The sequence below is a fragment of the Diceros bicornis genome, chromosome 7, assembly GCF_020826845.1.
Source record: "Diceros bicornis minor isolate mBicDic1 chromosome 7, mDicBic1.mat.cur, whole genome shotgun sequence".
Classification (NCBI taxonomy): Eukaryota; Metazoa; Chordata; class Mammalia; order Perissodactyla; family Rhinocerotidae; genus Diceros; species Diceros bicornis.
In genome coordinates this window covers 34,698,764-34,717,493 of record NC_080746.1, presented here as the reverse complement: position 1 = coordinate 34,717,493, position 18,730 = coordinate 34,698,764, and the positions used below count along the sequence as shown (strand labels likewise).

Here is an 18,730-nt window from a genome sequence, read left to right as displayed (position 1 = left end):
TCAGGAGAATGGGTAGTCTGAGTATTTTCCAAGTAATCTTCCATAACTATTGTTTTCTCCTCTAAGCATATGATAGATCTTGGCTAGATGTGACTTTGAGTTTGTTCACTCTGACAAAAGCCTGACACATAAGGGACATATAAGCCCTTTAGCCTTAACAGAGAATAAAGCTGGGGTTGAGATGCTCTTGTGAAAAATGAGAAAATGAACAGAGCCTGAATAGAAAGTCATCCCACTCCTGCTCAGAGTTAAGTCCAGAAGTATACCACATAGAGCTAAGATTTTTCTGAGAAATGTAAAAATCCAGATTGCAGAGCAATTCGGGAATGCAATTCCACCCCTGTATATATCACCTGGAGAAACATTCCCACAGATACACAAGGAAACATAAAAGTGTGTTCACTGCAATATATGTTTAATAGCAAAAAATTGGATATAACTCAGATATCTATTAGAAGGGGAATAGATACATAAATTGTAGTTTTTCATGCGTTGAAAAATTAAAACTGTTAAAGTGAATAGATATATATTTATGAAACAAAATGAGTATACTTCAAAATATAATAGTGAACAAGAAAATCTATAGAATATTACACACAATATGATATCATTTATGTAAAAAATTTTTAAATCACAATAATATATATTATTTATAGATACATATATGTGGTACAATTTTAAAAACGTGAACTTGAGACAGCAAGTTGATTATAGTGCTTACCTCTGAGGACAAAGGGAGAAAGAGAACAGAGAAGTGGTACCAGAATAGGGATGATAGATGACCTCAACTGTGATATTTTATTTCTTAAAATAAAAAATCTGAAACTAATATGATGACACCTATAATAGGTAGAATCTAAAATGGTTCACAATGATTCCTACCTCCTGGTATTTATAGTGTAATCCTTTCTCCTTCACCCTGGACTGAACTAGCAACCTGCTTCGAAAGAATAGATTACGGAAAAAGTAACGGAATGGGACTTCCAAGGTTGGGTTACAAAAGGCTCTGGCTTCCATCTGACTTCCATTCCAAAGAAGAATGCATAATCAGGACCTGAATAAACAAATCTTGACTGACTGTTTGGATTAGCTGCCTAGAAAATAATACCAACCTGTTGTGATGATCACAAGATGCCACAGACAATTGAAATACATGAAACTTATGAAGAAAACCTTAAAATCATGAGATTGTAAAAAGAATCGTCCATAGAAAATTAGAAGTCTGGTGAGGACATCAACAAAATGAACAAAAGTTATATGCTTATTATCTCACAGTCTCTGTGGGTCAGGAACTCAGATGTGGCTTAACTGGGTCCTCTGGCTCTGTGTCTTTCATAAGATGGGACTGTAGTCTCATCCCAAGGCTCAAATGGATACAGATCCACTTGTAAGCTCACTTACCTCCCATGATTGTTGGTAGGATTCAGTTGCTGAGGGTCGTTGGATTGAGTGCCTCAATTACTCATGGGCTGTTGGCTGGAGGCCATTTTCAGTGGGCCTCTCCATAGCATAGGTCACAGCATGGCAGCTGACGTCCAAAAGTGAGAGCTAGCCAGAGCAAGAGAAAGCAAACAAGATGGCTTCAAGAAGAGTACAATAGTCAGTCACTGATACTTGATTGAGGTGAGGGAGTGGAGACAGTGGATGAATGAAAATTTTTGAGCTAGCCTCGTAAAGAGGAGAAGAGAAATGGAGCAATACCTGGAAAGGAGAATGTTGCTCATTGGAGTGGGGCAAACAGAGAAGTCCTCAGAAACAATTTTGCTTTCAACCTGATACTGTTATTTTGGGTAATGACTATAATCACTTCAAATTGTATCAGTGCAAATATTCCACACACCAAGAGGTATTATCTAGTTTTTAAAAATCTGAGTTGTTAGTAATTACTCTAAAGTAGTTGTTTGAACATAAGGATGTCATTTAATTGATTTTAAAAACTGACTAAGGTTTAAATTGGAAATTCTCATGGTAATATAGGTTAATTGAAAGCCCTATAAGTCAGCACCTCAAACACCTGCAAAACATGTACTGTTTTGGATTTTGCAATGTGCACAAGGATTATTAACCACTGCTGACACTATACCTGTTCCTCCTTTCATAAACGAAGAGCCAATAAATTGGTCGTTGACTTCATCTCTTTTTGTTGTGGTGGTGGTTTTAGTAGGAGTAAATTTAATTAAGGGTAGGGTGCATTTCATTCTTGTATTTGTGATGAGATGGTTAGGTTAAGATGTTTTATCTTCCTTGCACAGAGGCAGTATGGATTAAAAGTGATTCCGACTAGAAAGCTCAGACTTTTACCAGGGAAGCCTATTCATGATATTCAGAGACTATAAATGCTACTTCAGGTGGAAAAAGGGTGGTTCTTAGAAGCAATTGAAGCAAATTATTTCTTACTAAATTTAAGCATATAATTTTGGATCTCTTTAATTTCCTCAATGGTAAACACAACCTACAAATTAACATAACACTCTGAGTCTACCCAGCCTTTGGAGTTTCTACCACTGGCTTCTGACATTTGGAAGATTCTTGCAACCAACCAAATTTGTTGCCTCATATCCTCAGTACCTTTGGGTGAATTTCATTGTTGACTTGGCTTATTTCCAGATTTGATGTGGCATGTGGGTAATGGCGTCATGACTCAAAGTGATTTCTGTGTTGATAATTTTGTATTGTTTCCTCAAAATACCCTTTGCTGATAAATCATTTCGGAGGGCCAAGTACAAAATTGAATTGATCTTTTAGGAGAATAAGAATTCCCTCTGGGAAAAAAAGTATTTCACTTGGATGTTATACTCTTATATAATCAGACAGTGATCTGATTTAGAGATCATGTTCTAACAAAAGCCTTATAATTTCATGACCATTCATTGAAACTTTATGATTTTATTCTTTTATTGTATTCTAAATTTTTAGAACTATTGTTATTGTTTTATATTAGTATGCTTTTCTCTCCAGTTTAACGTTTAGTATGCCATTTGAGCAAAGACCATCTCATATACTCCTCTTTATCCTCTTGCAGCTTAACAAATATTGTTAAATAAGGAGGCATCTAATTGAGGAATTTGAAATCTGAATTTGGGCTGAATTTCTACACCATGATAAAATATGTGCCTGAATATTTTTTAACTAAACTTTATATTTTGGATTACAAATGAAAAGGAGGAAAAAGCAATGTATTCCCTCTGGTGACAAGGTGGCCTAGTGGTTTAGCATCTTCTGAACGTTATATGAGGTTGGTACACTTTGATCATTCTCATAAGTGATAGCCTCTCTGAATCATCCGACCTCTCTTTTATAGCTACCTTAGAAAATGACGAAAAAAATCTGTTAGACTCAATTTATATTGTGTGCACAATGTAATGCCATTACCCATGAAACATTCATCACAATGCTTTTTAATAAGTAATGCTCTTCAATTCTTAGGAACCCTTGAAAGCTGTATAATGACAGTTTATACTAGTTTAACTTTTATAAAGAAACTTAATTTCAATGTTGAAAGGCAAATTAAAGTTAAAGGAAGGTTTGGATATTTTCTTTAAGAATCCATCTTAGATGCTCACATGGTGTGAAAAGTTTTTCTCACACTGTAATTGTGAAGGTAACCATAAAATGCAATTTCTAATTAAACATTTTAAAACTTATGGAAATTATCACATAAAACATATTAATGATCATTAAAAGTACATTTATTTTAATTGTCCTGGACATGATAAGTTGATATTAACTCTATATTATATTAGTAATAAGCTTAGGCCACATTACATGAATAAGCTAGACAAGTCCATAAATTAGAGCTAACCGCAGGTGGAGAGGGTTGGGGTCTGGCATTAGACCTAATCTTGGAGAAAAACAGGCACAGAAGTAATTGTTTAAAAAGGATTTAAGTCTGAAAGACAAGTTTAGAGTCTAGGGAGGCATGATAATGTCTGGTCATGATGCAGAAAACAATTGAAAACATAATGATCCAATGCCAAGAAGCAAGGCTTCCTTAGACAACCTAGTTGTAGTCTCAGATTAGGTGATACTTAAAACATCTTGGCAGGAAGAATGTTAGTATCTGGGTAGTCTATCAATAAGTGGCAGAAATTTCAAAAAGGGGTTAGAGAGGGCAAGATATCAGCTTGATCCTAGGACAGGACTCTACAAGGGAAACTATTGTCTCCGTAAACAAAATAACATACCAGTGCTTCAGGAAGCTCCACTGGGAGAAAGGCAGCTGGACCCCAGAATGATCATTTTACAGAACTTTCTCTTCCTGTTCCGGCATCTCTTGTGGAAGACTGCTGCCAACGCCATGCTAACTTTAGGCAACAATTGTTTCTTGTTTATTGCTCTAGTTTGATTCTAAGAAGGGGTAGCACTTCCCCCTCAGAAGTGTTCCAGAAATTTGTGGAGTAGTTTTGGTTGTCTCAGTAATTCAAGGATGCTACTTTAATTTAGAGAGTGGAGACCAGGAATGCTAAAGACCTATATTTATAATTCACAGGACTCTTAAGTGTCCCTTGAGACATTCACATGAGTGAAAATTCTCTTTATAATTTTCTGGGACAAGAATCTAAACTCTGTGTTATATTACATACAAGGTATTTTTGAAATATAATGGATATGTCAATGCAAAACGGTGTAAATTACTGCAAGATTATATTTAATTTTGTTAAGAACTTTACCAGGAGTTGTTGACCATTTATAAAATCATATCACTTAACACCAATGCCACTCACGATATTTGAGTCATCAATACCACACTTGGAGTAGTTTGCATGAATGTAGCTGCTACATTCATGGCGATTATATGAACAAAAACAACTTTGATTAGGTCTTTATGTCTTCTATTATAATTGTTCCTGAGACTTTACATATTGAATTTAATACTATTTTACTATGTTACTTCTCTTTTATTTGTCTTTTCATTAAATTAAAAATTTTGCATATAGGTAGGTTAGAATATCCATTAATTTAAGAATCATAAAAAGAGAATTATAGAATATTTGTTATTAGAAGAATTCAAGAGCCACTCACCTAAACATGGATGTGCAGCACTTTTTCCTCAATTCTATATAGTTTTCCTGGGCTTGCTGAGACAAGAATGGATGGGATTGTTACTAAGGCTCAGGGATAACAGAAGGGAAAAGGAGAAAGAGAAATACATATATAAATAGATTTTAAGATTTATAAGTATAATTTAAACATCTGCAATTTATGTCATTCTATATAATTGCCTCCAAATCTAGCCCCTGGCTTGCCCCCATAGCTGAGACCATGTCTCCCAATAATCTGGATGGTCCCCCAGCATATCTTGTTTTCCTCATATAAACCTAAGAGAAAGCTATCCAGAGAAAATCAGGAGCTAGCTTTCTCACATGTCTACCTTCCACATTTTACTTAACTGTTTGAAGATCTATTGTTTCCATGGATGCAAATCTATTGGGAAGAATATATGTTTTCCTCAAAGAAGGCTCTGTCCTCTACCAAGATGACTGAGCCCTAACTTGCTATGTGGTTACCCTGCAGAGGGCTGGATCAATACACCCACATCCCCAAACTGGTTCAAATGCAGAGACTAATAATGTTATACATATACCAAAAGGGTATGAAAAGATTTATTATTCACATAATGAGACTTTCTGATGAAAGCAGGATAGGCTGGCCTGAAAATGGCTTGAGCAAGGAATGGGAAGGAATGGGTAGCTTTGGTTTTTATTGTGGTTGGGGAGTAGCATTAGGGTGAGAGTTTCTACGTGGGCTAAGGTTTGTGTGGTGTGAACTTTCCCACCTGAGTCAAGGGAGGGGTGCTTATCAGCTTTTCAGCCTGGCTTATCAGCTTTCCCTAAGGTGAGGCAAAAGGTAAAATGTGACTGGTGGATCTTGAAAGCCATCAGGGGTCAAAGATCAGAAATGGAGTCAGACTCTTGATTACATGACTGTACAGTGAAAGTCAACCATATGAAAACACAAAACAAGAACCACAGTCTAAATAATAGCACTGGATCTTCTAGAAGGGTTACCAAATAGGATTTAGGGATAGAGACACAGGATGAAAACACATTTTCAGTTTTGGGCACATGAAGAAGGACTTGTGCTCAAGGATTAAGTAGAATACCAATTATAAAACTGAAGTACTATAATTGATAAAGCTAGACATAAGGTTGAATGGTTGAATATCTCCTGTCATAGGCCCTTGGCCTGGGAATATACTTAACTAATAGTAATCAAGGGCCTGAACTAGGGAGGAAGACAACAAGCAGGGCTCTATCATGTAATGATGATAGGTACTTCATCATTATCTTCACTGAAGATATGTACTTCAGTGAATATTGTTTGTTAATCAAATTATATCTTCTTTAAAAGCTTGAAAATTATTTTCCTTTTAAATGTAATCAAGATAAGAAATTATGGATGTTATGGCAAATAATTTCTTAACAAAATACGCGTTACTTATTCACATCACCTTCTGCTTGGTTGTTCAATGAGTAGCTCTCCATGTGGAGAGTTTGGGAACCGTATTTGGTCCATCTGATATCTTTGCTATCTATTAGGGCCTCACTGGCATCTACTGTTCATTCACTTTCAGCTAGTTGACAAATGGAGAGAGGATGGAGAACTGTGCATAATTTTTGTGATTAGTCCTGGATTTCACGTACATCAATTCAGTCCAAAAACAAATTACATTGGAATCCCAGTCCAATCATAACAAAGGCTAAGAAAGTGTTCCAGTGTTCCTTAGAAGAGTAAATGGGATTAGTGAGCATCTAGCCAGTTTCTGTCACACATGAATAGATAAAATCTATCAAATATAACATTGTACTAATGATGACATAGAAGTTCCACTGTAGCTGATCATTTTGGTCTTGCAGATAAGTAGGTGCTTAAGATATACTTCCTCATTTATTAATTGATTATAGTTGAAATGATTGAAGGCCAGTTTATTGGTTATATAAAATTAGCTTTATTTTAGTAAATTTAAGTTGAAAGTTAAACAAAACCCATTTTGCTTAATTTCTTATTCTCCATACTATTCTATCAGCAGAACATAAGATATTCTTAGTAGAGTCTTCGCATTCTAATCTTGATGGCAATTTCTGTAAATTAAGCAAGCTATTATTAATGTGCTAATCAATACAATTGTAGCAAAATCTTGAGTAAATATATTATTATAGAGCAGAATTGAGTAAAAAGCTGTCCTCATCTAGGACACAAACTTATGTTTTTCATTTTAAGACAAACGTAAACAGTAAAATAAACAGTAATTTGTCAAGACTTCATGTATTACAAGAAGTGGTCAAGCTAAGACTGGATAAATATCCCAGTGATTTTTAGAAAGGATGCTTGAAATGAATGGAAGATTATCTTTCTAACTCTAAAAAGTTATCACTCCATGATAGCATTACAATGAAACTTAAATCAAGCATTTTCATTCTCCCAAGTATCATTATTTGTAAATGATACTTTTATCCTTTGTTTTTCCTGGAAAGTTAATAGATTTCATAGTTATAGTTTTTCTTAAACTCGTCCCTTACAAGTCAAAAGGGAGAGAAAAAATAGTTTATTAATTATCTATTCCTATGTAAACATTACCTCAAAACTTAGCAACTTAAAACAATTTTTATTTTCTCACAGAGACTGTGGGTCTGGAATCTGGTAGTGATTTAGGTGGGTGGTTATTGTTTAAATTCTCTCATGAGATTTCAGTCAAGCTGTTGATTGTAGCTGCATTTTCATTAGAAGGCTTGACTGAGGGAGGTTCCACTTAAAAACTCACTCATGTGATCGTTAATAGGCCTCAGTTTCTTGTTGGCTGTTGGTCAGGTAGAGATTTCAGTTCCTCAGATATGGGCCCCTCCATAACCTGAAAATGTGTCCTCAGGATATGACAACTGCCTTCCCCCTGAAGTAGTGACTGACAGTAACATTGCTAAGAACAGTTTAAAGAACCAAAACATGAAATCAAAGTAGATATGGTAAGATAACAGAAAATGATACGAAGTAAGTATAAGAGCCCAGGAAACAAATGGAAGAGAAAAATAAAACCATTAAAGAGTTGAAACCCTTATTATTGGCACTAACAGGGCAACTGAAAAGACAGGAACATAGCAACCAAATTTGAAAAAGTCAAACAAATAGGAAAAGAATAAAGATAGAAAAGTTGTTACAGAGATAATAGAGAAGACATTAAAAAAAAAAAAAAAACAGGGTATGCTGAAGTGGTATGAAGAGAACAGAACAAATGAAGAGGAAATCTTGAAAAAGAAAGTCTTGAATCTGCAAGTTATACAAAATGACTAACAGCAAGACATATCCAGTAAAACTTTTGAAATTCAAGGATGAGAAAAGAGTCCAGGCATGAAATCTAGTCACTTAAGAAAGTCAGGTTGGTCTCAGACATCACCATGGTAATGTTCAATGTGATCAGACAGTGTAAGAATATCTACAAAGTCATTAGTGAAATTAATAGTGAACGCCTAATTTGATACCTAGCTAAGTTGTCTTTCAATTATAAAGACAATAAACAGATGTTCTTAACCAGTAACAAGGAATATAGCACATGTGATCTTTTTATTGAGAACAAATAAGAAACTTAAAAATCAAAACCACAGTGAGGAGACACAATAAGTGTTTAATCTCACAATAAGAAGAACTATGAATAATAAACTATGTGAACTGTGATTAACAAACAAAACTGAGAAAATTTAAGAAGTAAACTTGGAGGAAGTGAGAGAAAGTATCTTATTTGAGAAAGTATCTTATTTCATCATTCTTTGTAGCAGAGAATCACCAGATCATTTCTAAGTTGAAACAATCCTCTCCTGAAGAAAGGACCCTCTTGATGTACGAATCTCATATTTCATAGACAATAACCTCTAACACTGTAGATTCAGCCAACTACAGATATTTTGTAGTCTGTTAATAAACAGTCTGATAAAGAAAAACAAAAAAACACTCAAAAACATAACTCCTAGGAGAAATTAACGTCGTGTTTGATGGCATCTGCCGGTTACACAAATAACTCAACGGTTTTACCTGATTAAAGATTTTGATTTATTGGTTATCAAGACCTTTGTAATGATTTAGTGTCGTATGTTTTGAAGTCTGTCTCCACAAGTTACAGATTCCATCAAGCCCCAAATTGCAAAAGTAAGGACATTGCTTTACACAATGCATCTTCATTATTAATCCAAGTTCACTACTGCAGGAGAATGAATCGAATCATCTGTCTGAGTTCACCTATAATAATACCTTTTTGATATGGCGTTTGAAAACGAATCTGTTCAGAGATCTGAGAATCAGAGATTCAGAGATCAGAGAATCTGTTCACTCCTTATAATAAATCTTATTTCTAAGAGTAAAAGGAGAGAGAGAGCAAGCAAGCGAGTGAGCTCAGGTGAGCACATGCTAAGATGCTTTTGGAAGTGACAATGAACAACGAAGAGATATCTAACAAAGTATACGCAGAAATAATAGAATACACGTTGTTCAATCTAGTACCTTATTTTTGCAAATCTTCCCCTTCTGCTTTTTCCTAGCCTGACAACCCTTTCTTTTTCTTGATCTGTTTTGACAAATTTCAGAACATAAGATTTGGAACTACAGAAACTTAGTTAAAATCAACTATTTACTATGCGGCTAATTTTGCAGAAGTCTCCTCTCAGAACCTCAGAGTTTTCATCTTGAATTAGAAATAATTATAATGCTCAGTTCAGAAAATTAAATAATAATATATATGAAAGTGCTTTATAAATGTCATAACATAAATATAATAATTACTGTTCTTATTATAATAAGTAATAGCATTAGGAGTAGTAATCATAGTGGTAGTAGTAATCAGCTTCTAGATTCCAACAGCCCTGCATTTGTATCCCAGGTTTGTCATTTATTCGCTATATAACTACATAAATAATTAATTGATTTCAGCTTCAGTTTTGTCATCTATAAAATGGGATTAATTCTAGTTACATGGTTGTTGTGAGTGTTACATGGTATATTGCATGTAAATTATTTAGTATAATGCCTGGCATGTAGTAATTATATCACAAGTAAATGTTAGTTATTATTATTATTATTAATTATAACATTGAGTACTTGTGATGTACTAAGTATTTACGAATGTAATGTCAATCAAAACTCGTAATAGTACTGTAAGGCAGACGTTATTATTCACAATTAATAAATGGAGCAGCAAAGAATAAAAATAGTTGGCTAAAGGCTAGAAAATGAAGGTACTAGAATTTGAACCCATGTGTCTGACTTTAATACACAAGAGTTTTATAATATATAAAAATATGTATATTTATTACAAGTTAATTTATGCATCATAGGTGTTTATGATATTAATTTAAATAATCACACAGGCATATCTTGGTGATATTGTGGGTTTGGTTCCAGACCACCAATAAAACAAACATTGCAATAAAGAAAGTCACATGATTTTTTTTGTTTCCCAGTGCATATAAAAATTATGTTTACACTATACTGCAGTCTATTCAGTGTGCAATAGCATTATGTCTAACAAAACAATGTACATACCTTAATTAAAAATTACTTTATTGCCAAAAAATGCTAACCATCATCTGAGACTTCAGCGAGTCATAATCTTTTTGCTGGTAGAGAGTCTTGCCTCGATGTTGATGACTGCTGACTGATCAGGGTGGTGGTTGCTGAAGGTTGGGGTGGCTGTGCCAGTTTCTTAAAATAAGACAGTAATGAAGTTTGCCACATCGATTGACTCTTCCTTTCACAAATGATTTCTCTGTAGCATATGATGTTGTTTGATAGCATTTTACCCACAGTAGAACTTCTTTCAAAATTAGAGTCAATACTCTCAAGCCTTGCAGCTGCTTTATCAATTAAGTTGATGTAATATTCTAAAGCCTTCGTTGTCATTTCAACAATCTTCACAGCATCTACACTAGGAGAGGTTCTGTCAAGAAACCACTGTCCTTGCTCATCCATAAGAAGCAACTCCTCATCAGTTAAAGTTTTGTCATGCAATTGCAGCAATTCAGTCACATCTTCAGGTTCCACTTCTAATTCTAGTTCTCTTGCCATTTCTACCATATCTGCAGTTACTTCCTCCACTGAAGTCTTGAACCCTTCAAAGTCATCCACGAGGATTGGAATCGACTTCTGCCAAACTTATGTTGATATTTTGACCTCTCCCCGTGATTCACAAATGTTCTGAATAGCATCTAGAAAGGTGAATCCATTCCAGAAGGTTTTCAGTTTACTTTGCCCAGATCCATCAGAGGAATCACTAAGGCAGCTATAACCTTACAAAATGCAATTCTTAGATAATAAAACATGAAAGTCGAAATTACTCCTTGATCCATGGGCTGCAGAATGGATGTTATGTTAGCAGCATGAAAACAACGTTAATCTCATTATACATCTCCATCAGAGTTCTTGGGTGACCAGGTGCACTGTCAATAAGAAGTAATATTTTGAAAGGGATCTTTTTTTCTGAGCTGTGTGTCTCAACAGTGGGCTTAAAATATTTAGTCAACAATATTATAAATAGATATGCTGTCATGTAGGCTTTGTTGTTCTATTTATAGAACACAGGCATAGTAGATTTAGCGTAATTACTAAGGGCCCTAGAATTTTCAGAATGGTAAATGCATATTGGCTTCAACTTAAAGTCACCAGCTGTATTAGCCCCTAACAAGAGTCAGCCTGTCCTTTGAAGCTTTGAATCCAGGCATTGACTTCTCCTCTCTAGCTATAAAAGTCCTAGATGGTATCTTCTTCCAATATAATGCTGTTTCATCTACATTGAAAATCTGTTGCTTGGTGTAGCCACCTTCATTAATTATGTTAGCAGGATCTTCTGGATAACGTGCTGCAGTTTCTACATCAGCCCTTGCTGCTTTCCTTGCACTTTCAACTTACGGACATGGCTTCTTTCCATAAACCTCATGAAACAACCTCTACTAGCTTCAAACTTTTCTTCTGCAGCTTCCTCACCTGTCTCAGCCTTCATGGGATTGAAGAGAGTTAGAGCCTTGCTCTGGATTAGGCTTTGTCTTAGGGGTATGTAGTGCTTGGTTTGATCTTCTATTCAGACCACTAGAACTTTCTCCATATTAGCAATAAGGCTATTTCACTTTCTTATCATTCGTGTCTTCCCTGAAGTAGCACTTTTAATTTTCTTCAAAACTTTTCCTTTGCATTCACAATTTTGCTAACTGGTGCAAGAGGCCTAGGTTTCAGCCTATCTCAGCTTTCAACATGTCTTCCTCACTAAGCTTAATCATTTCTAGCTTTTGATTAAAGCAAGAGACATGTGACTCTTCCTTTCACTTGAATGCTTAGAGGCCATTGAAGGATTATTAATGGGGCTAATTTCAATATTGTTGTGTCTTGGGAAATAGGGAGGCCCGAGAAGAGGGAGAGAGATGGGGGAACAGCAGGTTGGTGGAGCAATCAGAATACACACAACATTTATTAAGTTTGCCATCTTATATGGGCGCAGTTCATAGAGTCCCAAAACAATTACAATAGGAACTTTGAAGATCACTGATCACATACCATCATAACAAATATAATAATAACAAAAAACTTTGAAATATTGCAAGAATTACCAAAATGCGACACAGAGACACAAAGTGAGCAAATGCTTTAGGAAAAATGGCAGCAATAGACTTGTTCGACACAGGGTTGCCACAAACCTTCGATTTGTAAAAAATGCAATATCTGTGAAGCACAATAAAGCAAAGCACAATAAAGTGAGATGTACCTGTATTTTTAATGTGTAAAGACCAGAGGGATTATTTTTTTCATGACTTGATTGTTCAGTTTAATTCTAATGGGGAATTTGAGAAGATTTCATGTGCTTTTCCAAATTTTTATAAATCCATTTTGGTGCAACAACAAATACAATGTTTTGTCAATAATTTGCTCTAGCTGTTTATTTACCAAATCACTTACTTCGTAATTTGGTATGGGGAAACACATTTCACTTATTTTCATGTAACATTTTTTTGCTGTAGTTTAAGAAAAAGAACTTCAGCTATGTTACCTAGGACTCAAAAAAAAATACTTGTCAGTGCCTGCTCATTGTGAGTGCTCAGTTTTTATTGGCTGAATATTTAGAATACTGTGAACACTTTTGTTTTTCTTTGCCCAAAAGAATGGACATATAATATGATTAAAGAAAGCAAATCAATTTACGCTAAATCCATTATTCTAAATATAGAAGTATACATCTTTTTCAGTAATAATTTTTTTAAGTTTGAGTTTCCTGGGGCATTCATTCTTGCATTTTTTTCCTGATATTTTCTTGTGGTTATCCACAGAGGATGTAAACCTCCAACTGTTTAGTACAAACTTGGAAATATGTCTTTCCTAAAATCTTCCCTCTTCATTTTTCTAAGGCAGTGGTTTTAAACAAGGGTGATTTTGACCCGAGGGGATGTTTAACAATGTCTGGAGACCTTTTTGATCATCACTCTTTGGGGAGGTATGCTACTGGAATCTAGTGGGTAGAGGCCAGGGATGATGGTAAACATCTTACAATGCACAGGACAGCTCTCATAACAAAGAAAAGCTATCCCAAAATGTCATTTGTGCCAAGGTTGAGAATCTTGATCTAAGGTTATAATGTAATCAAATTCATGATTAATAAAAATAAAGCAAAATGTTTTAATTTTTCCAAAATTCACAATTCAGGATGCTATAGATCCTAGGTATACATATAATTCTTTAAATTCTTACACTACTGCCGGCTAACATGACTTATACTCCCCCAGCACGTTTACTCATCATTTCTCCTGCAGAATTATCTTAAAACTTCTGAAGTCCAAGCTGATATTTGAGGCCTATTTTTATTTCTACTTTTCCAAGAAATTTTCATTAGTTTAAAATTACCCTTATCATAGGATTTCTCTGAGTGTTAACTAATTAAATGAGACAAAATCTAGTATGTGGCATATAGTAGGCACTTAATAAGTTGAAGTTCTCTTCCCTCTTGCCTTCCTTTTATGCCTTTTCTCTTCTGATCTCCTTATTACTTTATTTATCTACTGGTGAACACTTAATTGCAGTTTTGATATTTTTATACAGTTATTTGACTTTTTTGAGGACGTGACTCATTTATTCCATGAGAACGTATTTATTTGATTACATCATTTTTCCCTTACACTCCAGCATCGTTAGCACTAAATAGTACTTGATTGAATGAATGAAGAAAGGAATATATGAAGAATGCATGAGGACCAATATTTTCATATCTGTAGTACCCAAGTAGTAACACAATCTTAATACATGGCTTTTGCTTTATTGTATATTATTTTTAACATTATAAGATTTTACAAAGTTTTATGTTTTTAAAAAAAATGTGTTTAATATTATTTTCCTTAGCTCTACTTTAGATGAATACAAAGATATATATTTAAAAGTGTGCAATACCAATATTTGAGATGTTTGTTTTTCTGTTATATATATCGTATTTTTAAAAGCAGTCTTAGTCAATCACGCAAAAAAATTTCATTTAGGTCTCTGCAATTTACTAAATCAATGTAATTTGCTAGCTACATCCTACTTTTGGTAATTTGCCTAATGATTACAAGGAAAGAGCAAGAATTTTGAACACAAACATAATGGATAAATAAACAAAATGTCTTGATATTTTGAGATATTTTAAAGTGTGTCCTTTTTGGTCCTTACAGAAAGTGTGGACTATGGGCCAGTTTTTGTGCAAGAACCAGATGATATAATTTTCCCAACTGATTCTGATGAGAAGAAAGTAGCACTGAATTGTGAAGTTCGTGGCAACCCAGTTCCCAATTACAGGTAGAAGTTCACTACTATTCATCGTTTTGCTTGTCTTAAAAATTCTCTTCAATGAGATTCTGACACTCCCAGGGAGTATTATAATGTCTCAAGTAATTTTTACATATTTGTCTTCTGATTTTTCCTAAGATGGCTTCGAAATGGAACAGAGATAGATTTGGAAAGTGATTATCGCTACAGTTTGATAGATGGGACCTTCATTATAAGCAATCCAAGTGAAGCAAAGGATTCTGGTCATTATCAGTGTTTAGCAGCCAACACTTTTGGAAGTATTCTTAGTAGAGAAGCCATACTTCAGTTTGCCTGTGAGTAAAGTATACGTTTTGTTCCATATATGTATACAGAATGTGTATATGTAATTTTCCAGTTTACTTAGGTCAAAGCTTAAGACCTCAAATTTAAAAATAGAGGTAAAACCTTGGTAAGGATTAGAACTATGCAAACAATGTGTTTCTTCCCGAGATGTTTTGAAATTCCCTGAAATGTTTGCCCTCTTCAAATAAGCTCAACATACTAGTCTGAGAGGTTAAAAATCCTACTCATGGAAACAAAGTTTTAGAATTCAAATATCTTTTGAAATCTAGTAAAAAAATAGATTTCTAATTCTTTCTGTCTGCTTTTTAAAATATCCACTTAGCTGCTTTTATTCTTCTACTGTCTATTGTAGTCACTATTTGCTGTATATTCTTCTGGACATAAGATAGCATGTTCTAAAAATTCTGCTTATAGTCAAGTAACTAAAGAAATGCCTCTGAAATGCTAATATTTCAGAATCTGACTATAACTTCCCTCCCAGATGTCTCAATTTTTTAATTAGAGAAAAGATTCCGTATGTATACTAGAATGTATACATTTTCTAAAATAGATCTTATACCTAATTAATTAAATGTATTTATTTCTTAAAACTCTTGAAATTATTTCACTTATAATGAGGGATTACACCAAATTGAGGCTAGGCTACTGGGTGAAAAAATCTTAGTATTATTTCTTAATAAGTAACCCTACTTGAATTTAAATTCTTGAGGATTACAATCTCTGAAAAATAGATAGGCGGGCCAGGAATCATCATGTTAATAATTCATACTTAACTATATTGGCTATATAATTTATCACAAAATGATTTTTAGGTTAAAATTACACCCTGAAGAATGGAATAATTCATTTTTTTTCTATATAATCTTTCTCACATATTATTTCTACTTAACCCAGAATCTAGACACCCTATTATTGGAGTGTGAAAAAGAAAAGGAAAGAATAAAGGAATGATAATGGATACAGTTTGGAGAATATTGAGCTGGGTCCTAGAAAAATCTAGATGTTATCGTTTAAAGTAGATTTGGCTAAAGAGTTCAGATAGGTTCTTTACAGACAGCAGATATACCAAGATAGTAGCCTAAATATACTTCCTTGATTTTAGAAAATATTACGTGGTATCTCACAGAACCTGATACTTTTCAGTGCACACATTAAAAAAGTCACTTAATTAACAGAGTAAATAACTCTCCTAATGGCTCCTCTGTTCAGTAGAGCAGTCTTTTCAAGACAGATACAGCAAATCCAGAGAACATGATGTACAAATATTGGTGGCTTATCCCTTTCTTTTTGGCCTATACTACCTGACACAAGTATACCAATTAGCAATAGCCTGTATATCAATTGTTTCTCCCCAAAATCAGCAGTGGCGGCAAAGTACGCAAAGTTTTCTACATGCTTCAGAGCAGAAATTTCTTTACTGGAAGATCTTTGGTGTTTGTATGACTGTGCCTTCCTAGGATTCCTGCAAAGACCAGTCACAGTTGTCAACTACTCACCCCCACCTGGAATGAGCACATTGGCACCAGCATTTATAGTTCAATGACTGGACAAAGGAGGCTCTATCTATCATTTATCTATCATCTATCTATCTATCTATCTATCTATCTATCTATCTATCTATCTATCTATCTATCTACCTACCTACCTACCTAATCTATTCAGCATCGAGCTGTCCTGAATTTAGTTTAGAGAAATATTTGCTTTATTTTTAACTTAAACATTATGGGTAGACATACATATGCATTCATTGGTAGCATCTTATGACCCTGTCTCTTCCCGTTCCCATCCACCTGACTCAACACTGTTCTGGAGGCCATACATATGCATAAGAGCCCATAAGGTGCCTGGGTGAAGCAGTCAACCACTTACATAACGAAGGCCACTTTTGCCTCAAAATTACTCCTCCACCTAGATGCCATTATGTCTACAGTGATGATATAAAAAATGGAGTCCTTTAGGTTTAGTTTTATCTTGTTTCCTGGTGATCTTTGGGAAAAAATGCAAATATAGGTGGTAGAGAGAAAGAGTGAAGTCTAGATCAACTTGCTTTCCAGTCTACCTGGGTGTGGGCATGGGTGCTATGGGATTCTAGGAATCAAGGTAGTTTTGTGATTAGGGGGAGAAAATGAGGTACAAGTTGGGGAGAAAAAAGAAAAGAGGCTTCTAAAAGGAAATGAAAGGATATGAAGGTAAAGTGAGATTAAAAACTTGTTGGCAACTTTTCTTTACATCATGATTTCCTGTGTCCAGCCTCACAGATAGATAGAGAATGAACTCCCTATTTATTGTTCATAGAATGTTTAATGTCCAAAGGGCTTTTGAGGATAGAGGAACACTCATTACTCTTTACACATTTTAAAGTTGAAATCATTAATCCTTTATATCCATCAGCCACTATTTACGTAAAAATTTAAATATTCATTACACAACTAATATTTCAAAACTAAATGTTTAGTAAATTTAGATAATTATTAAAACCTATTTAATCAAATTGAATGTTTATATCTAATACCTGAGTCTGTTAAATGTTTTAAATGTCATAAAAGGAGACAAATATACAAATTATGAAAATTATTACAAAATTTTTGATTAATGTTTATAACTAAACTCTGCCTTGTACTTATTCTTGAGACATACTTTTATGCTTTACTCAGTTTACAATAATTTTATTAAATAAACATTTTTACCTTTTATACCTTAATTTTATCGTATGCCACACAGTAGCTTTATCAGGTATGTTTTTCTACACTATGTTAGTACTGTAGAAAAATTGTGGTCTTCTAATCAAATAGTAAGGAATATCATATTACCCAGTCCAGAGTCAGTTTCTGAGTTATAAACCAATTGAATTTTGTTTGCTCTATTCAAATGTGAGACCTTTTTAACAGACTTGGCCTTTTTTATAATTTGAACATTATTTATATTATATCAATGACACTTTAAATCTATAGCTTTTACATAGGCTTTTGCCTTTTGGAATATGACGTCATTGCTTAAAATGATGTGATTCTAAGACTTATTGGACAGTGTTAAATAAACATTAGATGGGTCTCCCCTAATTATATTCATAGAAAAAAGTATTGATCTATATTTTATTAATAGATACATATTTAACTGAAGAATCAAGATACCCATATGCTAAAAATCCCATATTTATTAATGATAATAAAATTTAAATATATCCTATTAGAGTCATCTTCCTTTTGCATGAAAATTCCATATATATTGTATATGTACACATACACATTATATTAATCTTTCTGATTTTGAGTATCATTAGAATCACATGAGTGTTTTGCAGAGTCAACTTATTCATATACATATACATATTGTCACAATTTGGCTATTTATTGCAACTTCTTAATGCTAGATTCTTTGTCCTCTTATTAACCAGAAATATATTTTAAAATATTCTAATAACATCGTGATCCCCCTAGTTCTTTGCTAGGGGGGTGGTCCAGCTACTTTTCATTGGCCATAATGCATAATGTTCTGGAGACTAAAATCTACGTCCTAGAGATGCATATAAGACTGTCCCAAATAAGTTCTAGTGGTGGGTAGGATAACATTAGTATTGCTAAACCAGTTTAGGAAAGAGGTTTTAAAAAACAATTTTTTTAAAGTCTTG

The 18,730-nt window shown here is 34.0% G+C and overlaps 1 protein-coding gene across 4 annotated transcripts in view; it reads left to right on the top strand.

The window, feature by feature from the left end:
- Positions 1 to 18,730, top strand: part of CNTN5 (contactin 5) — an 812,742-nt gene that overhangs the window by 351,156 nt on the left and 442,856 nt on the right. For all 4 annotated transcript variants that reach the window (XM_058545360.1, XM_058545362.1, XM_058545361.1 and 1 more), the window contains 2 exons: positions 14,664 to 14,787; positions 14,917 to 15,092. In XM_058545360.1, the coding sequence (XP_058401343.1) occupies positions 14,664 to 14,787; positions 14,917 to 15,092 (300 nt within the window). The remainder of the gene's footprint in view (positions 1 to 14,663; positions 14,788 to 14,916; positions 15,093 to 18,730) is intronic.